Source organism: Brachyhypopomus gauderio, chromosome 1 (assembly GCF_052324685.1).
Source record: "Brachyhypopomus gauderio isolate BG-103 chromosome 1, BGAUD_0.2, whole genome shotgun sequence".
Classification (NCBI taxonomy): Eukaryota; Metazoa; Chordata; class Actinopteri; order Gymnotiformes; family Hypopomidae; genus Brachyhypopomus; species Brachyhypopomus gauderio.
The window spans coordinates 8,381,945-8,398,737 of NC_135211.1; the positions used below are offsets into that span (position 1 = coordinate 8,381,945).

The 16,793-nt window shown below is 41.2% G+C and overlaps 1 protein-coding gene across 2 annotated transcripts in view; it reads left to right on the forward strand.

Annotated features, from left to right (window-relative positions):
* Nucleotides 1-13,699, forward strand: part of LOC143481634 (single-strand selective monofunctional uracil DNA glycosylase-like) — a 19,643-nt gene extending 5,944 nt beyond the window's left edge. For both annotated transcript variants that reach the window (XM_076979822.1, XM_076979751.1), the window contains exons 2-3: nt 11,790-12,108; nt 12,438-13,699. In XM_076979822.1, the coding sequence (XP_076835937.1) occupies nt 11,790-12,108; nt 12,438-12,965 (847 nt within the window). In that variant the 3' untranslated portion in view covers nt 12,966-13,699. The remainder of the gene's footprint in view (nt 1-11,789; nt 12,109-12,437) is intronic.
* The last annotated feature ends 3,094 nt before the right edge of the window (nt 13,700-16,793 follow it).

Genomic DNA, 16,793 nt, shown 5'->3' on the forward strand with positions numbered 1-16,793 from the left:
AAAAGTTGAAATACGCTGACTTGGTGGCCAATGTGCGAGAACGCGGATGGCAGGCGCACATAAGACCAGTAGAAGTAGGTGCTAGGGGTTTTGTGGCTAAATCTATGACATCGTTGTTAACGCAATTCTGCCTTAGAGGGAGAAAGTTAAGATCAGCTGTGAAGGAGCTGTCACTTTAAAGGTCCATTTCTATATTTCCCAGCATGTTAAACTCAATTAAGTTAAATATTTATACATATACTCGAAATGATTCGAAATAATCCGCTTTTTATCACATTATTTACTGGTTTATAAGCCCAATCTTAATGTCTTCATGTTCTCTCATGTTTCTTCCTGGAATTACAAGAGGCTCGTATTTGTTAACGTAATACAAGAGAACTGTTCAGTCAGACAGATATTTGTTGTGAAACGAAGTAGTTTAGCATTTTCAAGTACTTTAGCCTAAATTCCAGCACTTTTCAAACCTGGAACACAATGCAACATTAACATTCGTCAGGTAAATGTTTTTCCTTTCTTTTCTGCGCTACAGATTCCTGTTTACTTTAACTGTCCACCACTGTATTTCCCGCTGTTGGGCGGGTACCAGCTGGCTACGGTGGTGCTGGATCAAACCATTTTTCAGTAGGAGGCGGGGGTGTATGCACTTAATGGAAAATATGCAGATAGGTAAAAAAACATATATATTTTATCCATTGAACTTATTTTGAGGACAGAATTTTATATTAACGAAAGATTTCAAGATTATTTAAAATTATAGACTTTAAATAAAAAATAAATTGCTGGGCTCTTTCATGGGCCCCCTGGCCCTGGGGCCCGGGACAACAGACCCGGTTGTCCCCCCCTGTTGACAGGGCAGCCTGTACTAGACTCATTTTAATACAGTTTGAATGCATAAGCTTCATAACTGAGGTGTAAACTGTGATGGGTTGAGTCGACAATAGTTTTTTTTTTTGTTTTTTTTACCTAGTTGATTTCATTCACCCAATTAGATTCGATTTACAATTCAAAATGAAATTCAGTTTCATTTTGGAATATTTCAGTTACAATAACAGGTGGTTTTCTTTGGACATGAAAAGTGATGATTGGATAAATAATGTAATTGTACAAGGAACACTCAAACTAGGGATGCAAATGATTAATCGACTTTCGATTAATTGTCGATCAAGAGGTTACTCGATCAAAATGTATTAATCATGATTAATCGTTAGAGAGCGCTCCTGTAGTAACTTGAACAGAGCGTAAGAACGAGAGGCGAACACGTGTCGCGAAAGACCAGAGTGGAAAACAAAATGAAGCGGGCGAAAAGACGTGCGGTGTGGGACCATTTCAACATTGTTAATTTAGGCAAAGAAGTCAGATGTTCTCTGTGTAATGCGGTATTGAAGTACAACAGTTCCACTAGCTCACTCAATTATCATTTGAACACTGTGCATGCAGCTGTCCTGCATATCACCAGTGCACCTGGTCAACCTAAAATCACAGCTACACTGGGAAGGCGAGCGTTTTCGAAGCTCGCTACGAAAAAAGAAGAGTGAGCTAAAAACAAAGCTAGCTACTGCTACTGCTGTAGCACTTACAACAGATTGTTGGACGGCTCTAACAACAGAAAGTTACATTACCGTGACGTGCCACTACACTGACGAGAACTGGCAGCTAAAATCTGCAGTGCTGATTACGACGAACATGTCGGATAGACACACCGCTGACAATTTAGCTGACAAGCTCAATGATGTTGTGGAGACTTGGGGACTCTCCGGTCGCGTTACAGCGTGTGTTCACTACAACGCTAGAAACATTGTCCAAGCATGGGCTCAATAATATTCTGTTTGGCTCTCTATTTAATTTCTTTTTTAAATTTTTTTTTTTTATGTCTAATGTTTCAAATGGAGCCAGTCCTTAATTTATTCCTTTTTTTAAAATGAATGAATGTGTTTTGTTATACCATAAAAATTTCCTAATGCATAATTACTTGAGCAATATATCATATAATACAATATAATTATCATAATATAATATAATATATACTTTTTGAACAAAGTGTTTTAACTATTTAGCTGATATTTTTAAAGGCCCTATTGAAACACTGAAATTCAGGTGGAAAACGCCGCTTATCGATTAATCGAAAGTCGATCGATAAGATCAATCAACTAATGATTAATGAATTAATCGATAATTTGCATCCCTAACTCAAATCTATCATTATTAAAATATTAGTGTTTAATTGAATATATAAACCAAAACAGTAACATTCATTTTTGTATTATTTGCATGTCCAACAGTTTACAACAGTGTACAATTACTGTAATAATACATTAAAATGTTATCTCACACATCTCACTCACTGTCATAGAATACATTGAAAAAGGCTTTGAATGACCCAAAGTGCAACTTAAGGTTTTTAACATATGGTAAATCAGTCATGTAAAACCTTCTGAGCATTGTGAACCATAAGTTTCCTAAAACTAAAATATATTCATAACTGCTTTGTCATAATTTGGAGATTGTGAAATTTTTCTGCAAGACGAGGAGCTAAGCTACATGTTGAGTGAGGCAGCTCCTTTGTGCTGTAGCAATATTGCCAGCTGTTGAAAAAACTCGCTCAGAAGTGACACTGGTCCCAGTCAATGAAAGATGATGTTAGGCTTGGCGAGCCAAAAGGGGATTTCCCCCTGCATGCACCCTCCAACCGAGCAGGAGATTTTCAGAGAGAGGAATAGGTTTTACTTCCCTGTATTGGATCACTTCTCCCTGTATTCCATCATCCAGCATTTCTGCAGTACAGAATCTCTTGGTCTGTAGTCCAGTCCAAGGAGAGCCATCGGTGCAGAAGATTCCTCTGGTCTCTTAGGTGGAGTAGAATCATCATTCACTTTAGCAGGATCAAGGGAGCTGTCTTCCACAGGCAATGTGTTCTGCTCCATCACCAGATTGTTGCTGTTGAAAGATTAACATTTTCAAGAATAAACTTCAATGGGAAATCCAGTCAGAGGGGAATTTGTTGTTCAATATTCCTAACGCAAAGAAAAAAGTATTTTGTATGTATATTCATATACAGCAGTATACATTATTTCTATACTTCCATAATTTACAATTGGATTCTTCCACAGGATCCAGACCAGTAGCTTCAGTCACCAGTCTAGAAAATTAGTTGTCATGCGCCACATCAGACACGAAAGGCAGAGCCTTGAAATGTGATCTAATGCTGATGTTATATACAGCTCATCTTTCAGCATCACAAATCTTTCATATTTAACAAATTCACATATTTAAATTACCATATTGCATTTTGTGCATACACAGTTCCACACAAACACATGCACATTCACAGACAGACTGACACACACCGTGTATATTTTATTTTATAATTCAAAATTACCAAGTATGTAGACTTTGCTAGAAACAAGGTTATAATAGTTTTGGATTTTTCATTATAGTTTAGTTTTTATTTCATTGTTTCACTTTTTTTTCTAATTCAGTTAGTTTTAATTAGTTTTTAGAGCATGTTTGCTAGTTTTTATTAGTTTTAATAATTTTTTTAAAGCTTAGTTTTAGTTTAGTTTTCATTAGTTCTAGTATTAGTTTTAGTTTTTTATACTTTGGGTTATTTGTCAGGTGCAGGATTCAAAAAGTCCAAAATAAATATTGTGTAATAAAAACTCATCAAAAGATACCATTTTTAAAAATGCATTCAATTACTGTTGAACAACTAAATGTCCACAAGATAGAAGCCTTAAGTGCAAAATGTGTAATATTGCTGCTGAAAATTGCCAGACTAAGACGGACACGAACATAGGAGCGTAACCCTATTTTGGTTAATTTGGCTAATTTGGTCTAGCTTGTCAAGGTAGGCTACTGGCAGTTAGCCCTCTTGTGTGAACTTTGAGATTCGTGGGGTTTTTCCTCTTGAGAACTACTCCATATATTTTATCACCTGTTTCCACTACAAGACATGTAGTCTTCCTCGTAGTCATATTTAAAAAATCCTATACAGGACTCGCCGTTTTCTCCCAACTTTTGTTGTCATAATTGTGCAGGCTAGCATAGCGAGCAGGAGCTTTAAACAAGAGACGTGACGGACCATGAGGTGTCGTACGCTTCTGCCAGCTAATATAAAACTAATAGTGAAAAAAAATCGATCTCATATCAGTTCACAAGACTTATAAATAAACTGACAAACACGAAAACGAAGGGTATCCTATCTATAATTTCAGTACGTTTTAGTTAGTTTTCTAAACATGTAATATAGTTATAGTTAGTTATCGTTTTTTTCTTTTAATTACCGTTATTATTTATTTCAGTTAACGAAAATGTTTTTTCAATATTAGTTTTCGTTTTTTCGTTCGTTTTCGTTAACGATTATAACTTTGGCTAGAAAACCATTGCATTGTCTTTTGTATTTTATACACAAAGCTGCATGCTTTTGTTTATGCCTATTATAATTCAAGAATACCCTTCTCCACACATGTTAAGAAAGCATATATCGATTTGTTGTATGCAGCAGTCTTGAGGTCTTTAATCAGTGGTGTTTTGTGGGGGACACAGCTCATCTACCCCAGTAGCTGTGCTGGCAGAGGCGCAATGACTGATACAGTTGGGGACTTCTCCTCTGGCATTACCAATGTGGCTGCCTTCAGAGGCCAGAGAGCTTTCACCACATCATCTGTGACAATTCTATCAAGTTCAGTGCTGAGACAGCTTTTATTCCTGCATACTTCTGATGACGGCAGCGTGGCTGAGATTGCTGGTTCCTGCTCCACACAACACAACAACTATCTTGTTGTTGGTATACAGGCATACAGGCAGCCCCAGTATCCTTTGTTTCACTTTGGATTTGTGGCTTGCTGTAGTGCTGTGTTGAAAACAAAGGATGCAATGCACCAAGCAACCACACAACAGTTTAGCCTGTGAGGCTAAATTGAGTGTGTGGGTCAAACAGCCAATGTGCAACAAATAGATTAATTCCACGGCACAGGTCATGTTCACAGCATTGTCCGTCACAAATGCCGGGTCTTTGTTCAAAAGCCCCCACTCTTCACCTCGCACAATGGATCAGCTAGATTACTGGTTGTGTGACGGGGTTCAATTGCCCTAGTCTGTAAAACAGGAGACCGAAGCCTCTATTCATTGTCAATATAGTGGGCTGTAATGGTTGGGTATAAATTAGGGGTGGGCATAGATTAATTTTTTTAATCTAGATTAATTTCACTGAAATCTTGAAATTAATCTAGATTAATCTATATTAAAATGGCTCATATGTGTGCTACCCAAGTAATGACTTAGTCAGTTTTTGAGATAGGATTTCTTAATACAGAGGGTGCATTAGACCAGGGGCTCATCTCCTGTTTCCAAAATGCATCAATGACTGTTTGAGGAAGCTGTTCTACTTTAATACTTGAAGAAAAAAACATGCTCAATAAAATGTAGGCTACTCGTTTATTCAGTTAAACATGAATTTGTAAGCCTACATACTGTACATTAAAAGGGGTTGATAACATGTTTCTTCAGCTAAACATATTTGAAATGTAAGCTAACATTTAGTACATTTAACCTCATGGACGTAATTTGGGGGGTACTTTTTCAAAAGCCGGTTTTGGTCCTCTGCAGTTTTAACGGTTCAAAAGAAATATTTAAATAGCAACGAATCTAGCACTAGGACCATGCAGAAAACGACCGCTCCGAGCTCCGCTCCGGTAACACTTTACGTTCCTAAAAATGAATTTTCCATGAAGCAAACCTGGCGACTTCGTGGCCACATCCATGTAAACACACGTACGATTTGTAATTCACAGGTTTGAAAACTCGTTCTTGCTCCTACTGTGCAATTTGGTTAGGAATACAGCCGAGCTAAACTATCAAGTTGAAAGTCATCATAGTTTGCTTACCCATTTTGACCCAGTTCCCAACCCAACTTTAAGAATAGATTAACGGCGATAATTTTTATATCGCCCGATAAGAGTATCAAATTAACGAACGCCGTTAACGGTCCACCACTAGTATAAATCCTTCCTCTGGATGTCCAGGTTAGGTCAACCCTCTCTGTCGACTTAACCGAAGTTGTGATGTAAAGTTCATATGACTCTACAGATACATTGAAGGTTATTTGGGGTCTGCGGCTTTCTGAATATCAGGGTGGTGTTGTGTTAGATGGTGTTGTGTTGAATTTGTGGTACTCCCACAATGTCTCACTTCCGTGTTGCACAGCTTACATATATATGGCTTTGCTTTTGTCCATCTTTTCTTAATGTCATGGTTTTTGAATCCAAAATCCAGGTTTTCTTTCTTAATTTCTACATCCTGTCTTGCACCCTAAGGTCCTTGGGCAGCAGACTGTGGCACACCATGCTATATTCAGTTGGTGGCGGGTCTCTCTCAGGTGCATTTTACACATAAAGTTGAGGAAAAAGAATGAATTGCACTTTCATAATATTACACAAACATATGAAACGCCACAGGATGTTATGGACATACTGTCTTTTGAGTGCACATACCAGTCTGTACCAGTCTTCCAGGTCAAGCAAGGTCATATACGCACACAGGCAGGGAAAGTGCTCCAAGTGGTGTCCTGTTCAGAACAATTGTTTTATGGATGTTTTACTGATTTGTGCTGATGGTGGTTTTCATGGAAAGAATGCAGAACCTTTCTGATGATTTTCCTCAGTCTGTAAGGCATGGGAACTCCTTGCCCTGTAATAGATGTTGTTGCTCCTGCATTGTATTGCTAATTTCTACAGTCAAAGTAAAATGCTTGCATATGCTACTTTTTTAAGATAAGATAGCCTTTTATTATCCCACATGGGGAAATTGTGGTGTTACAGCAGCTTAGAGAGCATACAAAAAGACGCTCACGCTAGCACACAACCACCTCAGCCATTCACGCAAGCGCACAGGCGCAGAGGCAGCTATCTGCCGGCATTTTTAAAAACTTAAGCTGACCTACTGCGTGTGTCGCACTACATTTACACTCCCGTTTGCTGTCCCTGTTTACCCGGTTTAAGCATTCCACATCTCACCATTTTCTATAGCATTTAATTCACATTTGTTACATTGTGCCGGGAGGCCTACTGCCATTTTGTACCATTTGTTTGTTTCCACTTCACCACTCACATTTTCAATAGTCCTAAACATTCATCCGTCTGATTTAAATCCTAGTACAGTAATAAACACACTTACACACAGTAGTGATGGGACATCTGAAGCGAGGCTTCGAGACGTGTACCGAGTAAAAAGGGGGCGTGTCCGATGAAGCCCCGCTTCGGAGCTTGTGTCATATTGAGCAAAATCACGTGATCAGCAACAAACGAGGCCTCGGATAACATCGGCCACGTCATTGCTTCATTTTGCGTATCGTTTTTCAAAATAAAAGCGCTATGAACCCTGTTGCTTCGTGGGTTGTAGTAGGTGGTTAAATTTAAAATCTGGAATGTTCTAAATTATTTTTGTTTGATCAGGATGTACATCAGATTCACACATCAAAAACAGACTAAAAACCATTGGATGAGGCAAACCTTATTTGTAATGTTAAAAACATTTTACATTTGGCAGACGCCCTTATCCAGAGCGACTTACATTTTATCTCATTTTTATATAAGTGAGCAATTGAGGGTTAAGGGGCACCTCAGTCATGGCCTCAGGTGTGGGGATCAAACCCACGACCCTCCGGTTACAAGACCAGTTCCCTACCACCAGACAATGACTGCCAAACCAGATCTAGAACCCCCAAGAAGCAATTATTTTAAACACATTCTGTTTTTTTAATCAGTTTCTAACTCAAAATATTCAGTCTGCCTCAACAATCACTCAATTCCCAATATAGTAAAGTACAATATACCTTCACTGTCAAATACGTTCATGACATACAAGAAAACCCAACACAACCACTAATGGTCAAGGATTAGATTGGCTAAAAATTATTTTAATAATTAAAACGACAATTAAGTATGATTTAATTGATTTTCCTGTTACTAAACATGAGTTTGATGGAAACTTTGTGACAGTATTGCATTTACAAATTTTTGAAAGTATGATCCAACTGAATGACGAGGCTGTTACAGTTTCACCAGCAGATGTCACTAGTGAGTGATGAATGAAGCCTCGAGTAATGAACCTTTTTGCAAAGCAAAGGGTTGGAAAGCTTCATTGCTTCATGAGGCTTCATTTGACCATCACTAACACACAGGTCCGTTTTAAGTTTAATGGTTTCAACAATCTTTACAAACACCATAGGTTCTATAGACTCACCAACACACCAAACATTTTTCTTCTCTGTGGGCGAAACCGAGGGATCAGTCCATGTTGAAATTTATTAGGGGGGTCAGTGCGCTCTGGGCGGCACAGACCATTTTAGCAGGGGTGTTTTAATGAGTTTGGGGGAAAATGTATTTTATAAAGTGTAGTGGGGATTTTTCTTTAGAGAAACTTATTTTGGGTGTTTATGTATTTTGTGTTTATTCTTTTCTGTTGTCACTTTTCATTTAAAATGATGTTATGTAAATTGATTGATTTATTGGGGCAAATGGGCCCATCTGTGGGAGGGGCTATGGGTATAGAAGCCCAGGAGAGGCTCCAGAACGGGGGGGGGGGGGGGGGGGGGGGGGGTTGTGTTGAGTGGTGTTTGGTACGGTGACTTGGCTGTGTAAAGAAGTGTTCAGCATCATTAGTTTTGATTTAGCCTGGCAATCTTGAAGCCTGTTTATTTTTGTATTTTGGTGATATTTAGTTTGCTTAGTTTGTTCTGCATTTCGTTTTTCAACTTTATTTTGGGGGACACTGTAAATACTTGCACTATTGGAATTGGAAGAAAAGTGGTCAAAAAGAAAAAAATAATAATAAAATACGCATTACTTTGGGGACAAAAGCTTCCTCTCATCTCTGTCCACTCCACCACCGTCCGTCCTTGCAACATGTGGTGTCAGAAGTGGGATCTGGAGTGACAGAGATGACGACAAAGATGGCGACAAGGAAGGCGAACAGCAAAACCAATGTGGAGGCAGCAGCAGAGCCAGCAGCAGTCGGGGGTGATGTAGAACGACAGTCAGAGCCACATCAGGAGGCGTCAGCGTTGTTCATCCGAGCGTCAAAGAGGAGGAAGAGTACAGCGAACAGTATCTGCCAGGCCAAGAGGAGGAGAGCCAGTTGGACTTCAGCCATCTGCCAGAGGAGCGCCAGCGTGACCTCTCCAACATCCTGCCAGAGGGCCTCTTCACTCAGCGACCTGGGCGGACCGAGCTGGTGGAGCACTGGGTGGTGCTCAAGGATAACAACCCTGTGCGGCAGCCTTGCTACAGGGTGCCAGAGCGACTGCTGCCTGTCATGAAGGAGGAGCTGGACATAATGCTTCAGCTGGGGGTCATCGAGCCATCCTTCAGGGAGTGGAGCAGCCCAGTCATCTTGATTCCCAAGAAAGACGGCAGCCTGAGATTTTGCTTGGACTTCCGAAAGGTCAACATGCAGGCAAAGTTTGACCCGTACCCCATGCCAAGGGTTGACGACTTCATTGAACGCCTGGGCAAGGCCAGATACCTAAGCACCCTTGACTTGTGCAAAGGTTATTGGCAGGTGCCACTGGCAGAGGAGAGTAAAGAGCTCACTGCCTTCAGAACACCATTTGGTCACTTCCAGTTCACGGTTCTTCCCTTCGGCCTGCATGGGGCACCAGCGAGTTTCCAGCGACTCATGGACAGAATTCTCAGGGAAGCGGAGGGCTTTGCCGCCGCCTACCTTGATTACATTGTGATCTACAGCGCCACCTTGGAGGAGCACCTTCAACATCTGCGGCAGGTCCTCTCCTTGGTTAAGGAGGCGGGCCTCACCATCCACCCAGACAAGTGTGCCTTGGCCAGGGAGGAGATCTCCTACCTGGGCTACATTTTGGGCAGAGGGGTCATCCGTCCTCAGGTGGGGAAGGTGGAAGCCATCATGTCTGCTGCGCGACCCACCACCAAGACGCAGGTGCGGTCGTTCTTGGGTCTTGTGGGGTGGTACAGGTGCTTCATACCAAACTTTTCAGAAAAAGCGTCTGTGCTGACGGAGCTGACCCGCAAGAACCAACTCAACAAGGTTCAGTGGTCTGAGGAGTGCGAGAGGGCATTCCAGGACTTGAAGGACTCTTTGTGTCAAAAGCCTGTGCTCCTCAGTCCAGACTTTGATAGACCATTCACTGTTCAGACGGATGCATCTGAGCGAGGCCTGGGTGCGGTCCTCCTGCAGAGGGACGATGGACAACTGCGGCCTGTGGCTTACATCAGCCGTAAGCTGCTACCCAGGGAGCAGAATTACTCCACTGTGGAGAAAGAGTGCCTGGCTATAAAATGGGCACTGGACTCTTTCAAGTACTATTTGTTGGGGCGGAAATTTGTACTGGAAACTGACCACAGAGCATTGTCTTGGTTGGGGAGTATGCGGGACACCAATGCCAGGATCACTAGGTGGTTCTTGGCAATGCAGCCATTTGACTTTGAAGTTTTATACAGAGCAGGGAAAATGAACTGTACTGCGGACTTTTTGTCTAGGATGCCACGGGGGGCATTCTCAGAGGGGGGGGGGGGGGGGGTAATGTCACGGAGGAGCCGTGATGATTCACGCAAGCGCACAGGCGCAGAGGCAGCTATCTGCGGGCATTTTTAAAAACTTAAGCTGAGCTACTGCGTGTGTCGCACTACATTTACACTCCCGTTTGCTGTCCCTGTTTACCCGGTTTAAGCATTCCACATCTCACCATTTTCTATAGCATTTAATTCACATTTGTTACATTGTGCCGGGAGGCCTACCGCCATTTTGTACCATTTGTTTGTTTCCACTTCACCACTCACATTTTCAATAGTCCTAAACATTCATCCGTCTGATTTAAATCCTAGTACAGTAATAAACACACTTACACACAGGTCCGTTTTAAGTTTAATGGTTTCAACAATCTTTACAAACACCATAGGTTCTATAGACTCACCAACACACCAAACATTCTAAAAATACAAATGGAATTTTAGTTTAGTAGAGTGTGGCAACTTAAATAATCTATTCTGGCTAATCAGTATTAGCTTAATTTACATGTTAGCCACTAAGACTAAACTGCACTAAACAGCCACTGAGGTTGAAACTGTAATACACACACACACACACACACACACACTCTCTCTCTCTCTCTCTCTCTCTCTCTCTCTCTCTCTCTCTCTCACTCACTCACACCCTGTAGAAAAAGCTCCTCTGTCTGTCCGAAATGTCCTATTGCTCTGGAGACTTTGTATATTTCGCCGCATTTGATCATTTTTAGACCTTGTTAAAGCATCATACAAAATAATAGAGGATTCCCCTGATGTATCCTCTCTGGCCATACACACATATGAAGCAGGAATACACCTGGAGCAATCTGACCAATGGTTGCGCTCTGGGCACGTGTGCACCACAGTCCCCTAGTAATCACTTGTGTGTGTGTGTGTGTGTGTGTGTGTGTGTGTGTGTGTGTGTGTGTGTGTGTGTGTGTTCTAACTGCACAGATGGGTAAAAAGCAGAGGACAAATTTCGATTGTGGTGAAAAATCACAATTGACAAAAATATGGCACATTTAGATGTCTGTGATCAACCAATTATTGTGTGTGAAAAGTTATGACCTATCCAGTTGGTGCTCTTAAATTTTTCTGTGTGCTCCTATACTTTAAATGTCAGGAACACTAGTGCTCCTTAAAAAGTTTACCATAAATCCCTGTATTGCCACTTTATTTACCCATTTGTCTTCCATGTTATACAGAACCTTAGAATAATTAATAACATATCAGATTCCATTCATGTCTATGCAGCATCCAGGTGGATAATGGAGATGCAGAGCAGGAAGAGAGACAGCAGGAGTCAGACACCAGGCTTGACTCCAACCTGACCCCAGCACCCACCAGCTTTCGCCCAAGCTCCCCCGCGGCCGTCCGCTTTCTTCAGGCTGAGCTGGAGCTCAACGCCCGTCTGCAAATGCTCTCCTTTGGTGAGATGGTGCGCTACATCTACAACCCAATTGATTACGCTTGGAGTATGCATCGCTGCTACGTGGAGACATACTGCCATGGCAGCCAGAGTGTCCTCTTCCTTGGAATGAACCCAGGGCCTTTCGGAATGGCACAGACAGGGGTAAGAGAACCCTCCCACTCTCACTGAATTATAAATAGTTCTTTATGATGGTAGAGAATCATACGAATTTTTCATATTAATCAAGTAACAAAATAATTCTTATGGTCTTTAGATCAGATATTGGATTCTTAGCAAGACATTGCATTTTAATGACTAATAATGGTTAAGGAACCGGTCTTGTGACCAGAGGGTTGTGGGTTCAGTTCCCAGGACCCAGGCCATAACTGAAGTCACATAAAAGTGACTTTTCCAACCTAGTTTAGTGAGTTGGAATACTGCAGTACTACAGTGATCTGATGTGAACATTTTTTCACTCACTAATTTCCAAGGTTCCATTTGGAGAGGTAAAAGCCGTCCGTGATTGGCTGAGGATCACCGGGGAGGTGGGCCGTCCAGCAGTCGAGCACCCCAAGCGTCGCATCACAGGCCTGGCTTGTACTCAAAGTGAGGTTAGCGGAGCACGTTTCTGGGGCTTCTTCCGGGAGGTCTGCGGGGAACCTGGCAACTTTTTCCGACATTGTTTTGTGCACAACCTCTGCCCACTGGTCTTCATGGGCGAGTCTGGGAAAAACCTCACTCCCCCCGAACTTCCGGCAGAAAAACGTGACGTTCTTCTAGTGCACTGTGACGCCACTCTTTGCCAGGTTGTTGCCGCCTTGGGGGTCTCGCTGGTAATCGGAGTAGGCAAAGTGGCAGAACAGCGTGCACGTCGTGCTCTTGCTGAAGCTGGCATCTCCATTAGGGTGGAAGGGATCATGCATCCTTCCCCGAGAAACCCACTGGCCAATAAGGGCTGGGCAAGTGTGGTCAGAGCCAAATTGGAGGAATTAGGAGTGTTGAGTATGCTCACCAAGTGAGCCTTCGAACTTTGAAAAATCACTTCTGTGGTGCTAATGGAGAGAACCATTGTTATATGTGTATGTATTGTATATTTTTATGTTTGATCTTAATTGTATATTATTGTGTTTTTATATATTTGCTTATACAAAGAGTCTCTCTTCTACAACTTCAAAGTTTACATCTATACTTTTATCAGTGCATCATGATTCTTCAGGTTGTTTTATTTTTGTTTTTCATAATAATAATAATTATTATAAGCTCTCCTGATAATTGCTTTTAAGTTGTTTCTCTGGGTTCCTTAAAGTACAAGTCCACATTTGGGTTGGCATGCTACTGGGGCTTATTTGATCAGTGACAAGTGATGGAAGTCACTACAACCATCAAACCATAAAACATCCTTATGGTACTCAGACATTGGTACCTGGTCTAACCCTGCCCCAACAAACTATTCAGCCTCCAAGACCACTACATTAATTCATGAGTTTAATCAGTAGTGTTATCATATCATAGTGTAATCATATTGTAATGTAATATTATGTGACCATGGATATTGGTTTGGATATGTGTAGGTGTGTAAACCACTAAATCCACAAAGTGGCATTACTCTTAACCCTCTTTTATTATTATACAGAAGTGATATATCTGGTTGAAAAATAGCTGTAACAGTTTGTCTGTGTCTATACAGAACCAATTCAGTTTGATCCTGTGAAACAATGTAAAGTAATGCAGGCAATAAAATACTACTGTATCATTTTCTTGCACTTTTCTATTGAGAACAAATTGTTACATGCACCGAGCAGTTATACTTTTTCGCACATTTCTGCAATAAATCCTAACCCTGAAGCTATCCTTAATGGGGTTACATAGCAAACGAACACACAGTCTATCATCTTTCACTGGTAGCTTGACTGCAGATATACAATTTTCTGATTTTTTTTCCTTTTGGGGGAAAATAAAAGGTGGTATTCCACAGTCTGTTTCCTTTCCAATTAAATCTACTCATTTTCTAATTCTTCTTTGCTGTGCCATTCAGTCATGCATAGAGTGGCTGTGTTTGCTATGGTTAACTGAAGATTGGGTAAGAGGATGATGAAAAGTGTGACTTCAGCAGACTCCATCTCAAGCTTACACACACACACACACACACGTGAATGCACCTGCACCTGCATTTTAAGTTTGATTGTTAGATTTGGCAACCCAATATGGTGCTGACTTTAGATGTCAGATATAACTGGCAAGGCTAGAATGTATCCTGTGATCCACACATTAATATTCCCAGCTTAATCCAACACTACTAGTTATGTGTCTAGCTTTGTGTGTTTATGACAAAGTGACCTGCCGGTGACCCCAGTGCAGCATGAGAGGTGAAGCGGGGTGTGTTACGAGCCTGTGTTAGATGGCTGGTGCTTGTCAGAGCCATCAATACCACGATGAATGGACATGTAGGTTATTAAAGCAGAATTAGAACACGGAGGGGGCAACCAGAGTGATAAATGAAGAAATGAAGAGGCGTGGAGATCTGAGAGACAGACAGAGAGATGAGGTGGACGGAAAAAGTAGAGAGGAGGGGATGGGAAAGAGAGAGAGACCTAGATGGAGATGAGGTGACCAGAGAACAGAGGATGGCATGGAGGCAGTGTCCTCATTCTTTGTTATTCTTCTGGGCGGCCAGCCCATCTTCCAGCCACAATTAAAGGTCTCTATTGTATATGGGTGAAGAAACTGAAGCACTGACCATTTAAAAAATATTTTAAGTATATAATCAGATTGTTGCATTGTAGCTCTATGAGCTGTTTCACTTTAATACCTCCATGTTCAGACAATCATTTAAGGAAAATAAGTAAAGGATGTCCTGAACAGAAAAAATAATTAATTACTTTTTGCCTTAAATATAATAAATGTCCTCATTAGGACATGCATTAGGCAACAGAATATGTGTGTCTGTGCATGTGTAATTTCCTTAAGTGTTTTCTTATCAAAAGAGCTGTTAGGCCAATAATTCTTATTTGACTCTCATTTTTTCTCTGCTGTATTATATTGCTCTATAGAGAAAAGATTGCCATCAATCACTGCTCACCCACAAAGAGTAGGAAGATACACTCAGTACACAGTGCAGATCAGTCACAGCCACATATAGCCTCAAGGGAATGGGAACAAATACAGTTCCACATTGTTACAACATACTTATACGTGTACAAAGACTGCAAATTTATACATGGATTTATACATGTATCCACGCATTAATATATGGATTGTGCCTAACGGACATGTGTGTTCCTTCCAACAAATGTTGCACATCCCCATTCATCATAAATACAAATGGCCGAACGCTCAGGTCATGCAGACGTGACTGCATTCAAAGTACTCAGACACACGTTAATTCAGATTGATACGGATGGAGGGGCAAATCCATCTACACTGGTCCATTCTTGTTTTTATTGTGTCGCAGCTTGGCCAAAACGAGACAGATGACTTGCCCAAGCTGTCCCTGTGCGCAACGCTAATCAGCAACCATCCACTTTTTCTGTGGTCTCTTTCCCTTCTGTTCTTATTAGTGACCTATTTATTGGTTTAGTTAGTGTCTCTGCTAAGAGCTTCCATCTTCATTATGCTCTGTAGAATGATGAGTCATTAGCTGTGATTTGGTTGGGCAATTATGCAGGAATGTTGTAATTCCTCAACAAAGTTATGTCCTACCTTTGACCATGGCTTCAAAGCCTATATAGCTTTAGCCAGGATCCAGCAAGAGCACTACAGCCAAGTACTGTCCTGAACACAGGTATAGAGATATAGAGGTATAGAGATGGGCTTTGAAATATTGTTTTCATGTATGACATTCATGGTAGATGCAATACTTTGCTGCTGATCAAAGACCTTTTATGAGTTTGCTTAGATCAGACTGGAATCCAGACTGGTTAGGTACTTTGTCAGTGTCACAGTTTCTGCAGCGAGTCTTATTAAGTTCCCTTGGAGTAAACGTCTTTAGCTTGTGGTACAGTGTAAGTGCAGGAGTCCCCTTTTCTGTCCGGTCTATTCCCTCTATGAGCACAGTGAGCAACAGTTTGTTAACAGCTGAGGGAAGGTATTTGTAGGGTTAACGTGTGCGTAAGGAAAAGGGAAGTCGTGCAGGGAGAGGAATGCAGTGCCTGCATGTGTGAGAAGGTCAGAAGGGTGATGAGGAATGGTGCTGCTTGAGAGTAGCTGGATATTAGCCAACAGCTACTGGTTGCCATGCATTCTAATGATACAAGGGAAATCCTCTTTTATGACACAATGGACAATGTGAAATCAGAGAGGGCAGATTGAACATAGAGTGCTGAGTCATAGGGGGTGGTGGTGGTTTGAGGTGTGCATGCCTGAAACAAACACGATCTTTTTCATTCTAGACTGACAAAGTAATTTTATACTAACAATAAGAATTTAGTTCTTATTTAGTTATTGCCCTCTTTATTTCTAACAGAATAAGCAGCAGAGCATAAAACCTACAATGCCAGGAGATAAAAGCAAATCTCATGCATGGATATTCCTGACCTGCACACTGTAGGGGTGACACAGTCTTAGAACTGAAAAGATGTTTCAAGCAGGATTGCTGTCATCATTTTCTGGAGGGACAAGCAGGAGTAGATATGCTTGCTTGAGTTGGAGTTGATGTTCCTGGTCTTCAGCGATTTTATGGCCAAGGTATGCTGGTTGGTGGAAATTAACTTGGAGGTTGATGGTGTTGCCAGGTTACCTAATTTCAGAACAGAATGGTGGAAATGGAGAGAGAAGAAGGAACATCCTAACAACACATATAAATGGGGGCCCCTTTAATCTACTAGCATGGATCCATTGAGGATGAGCAT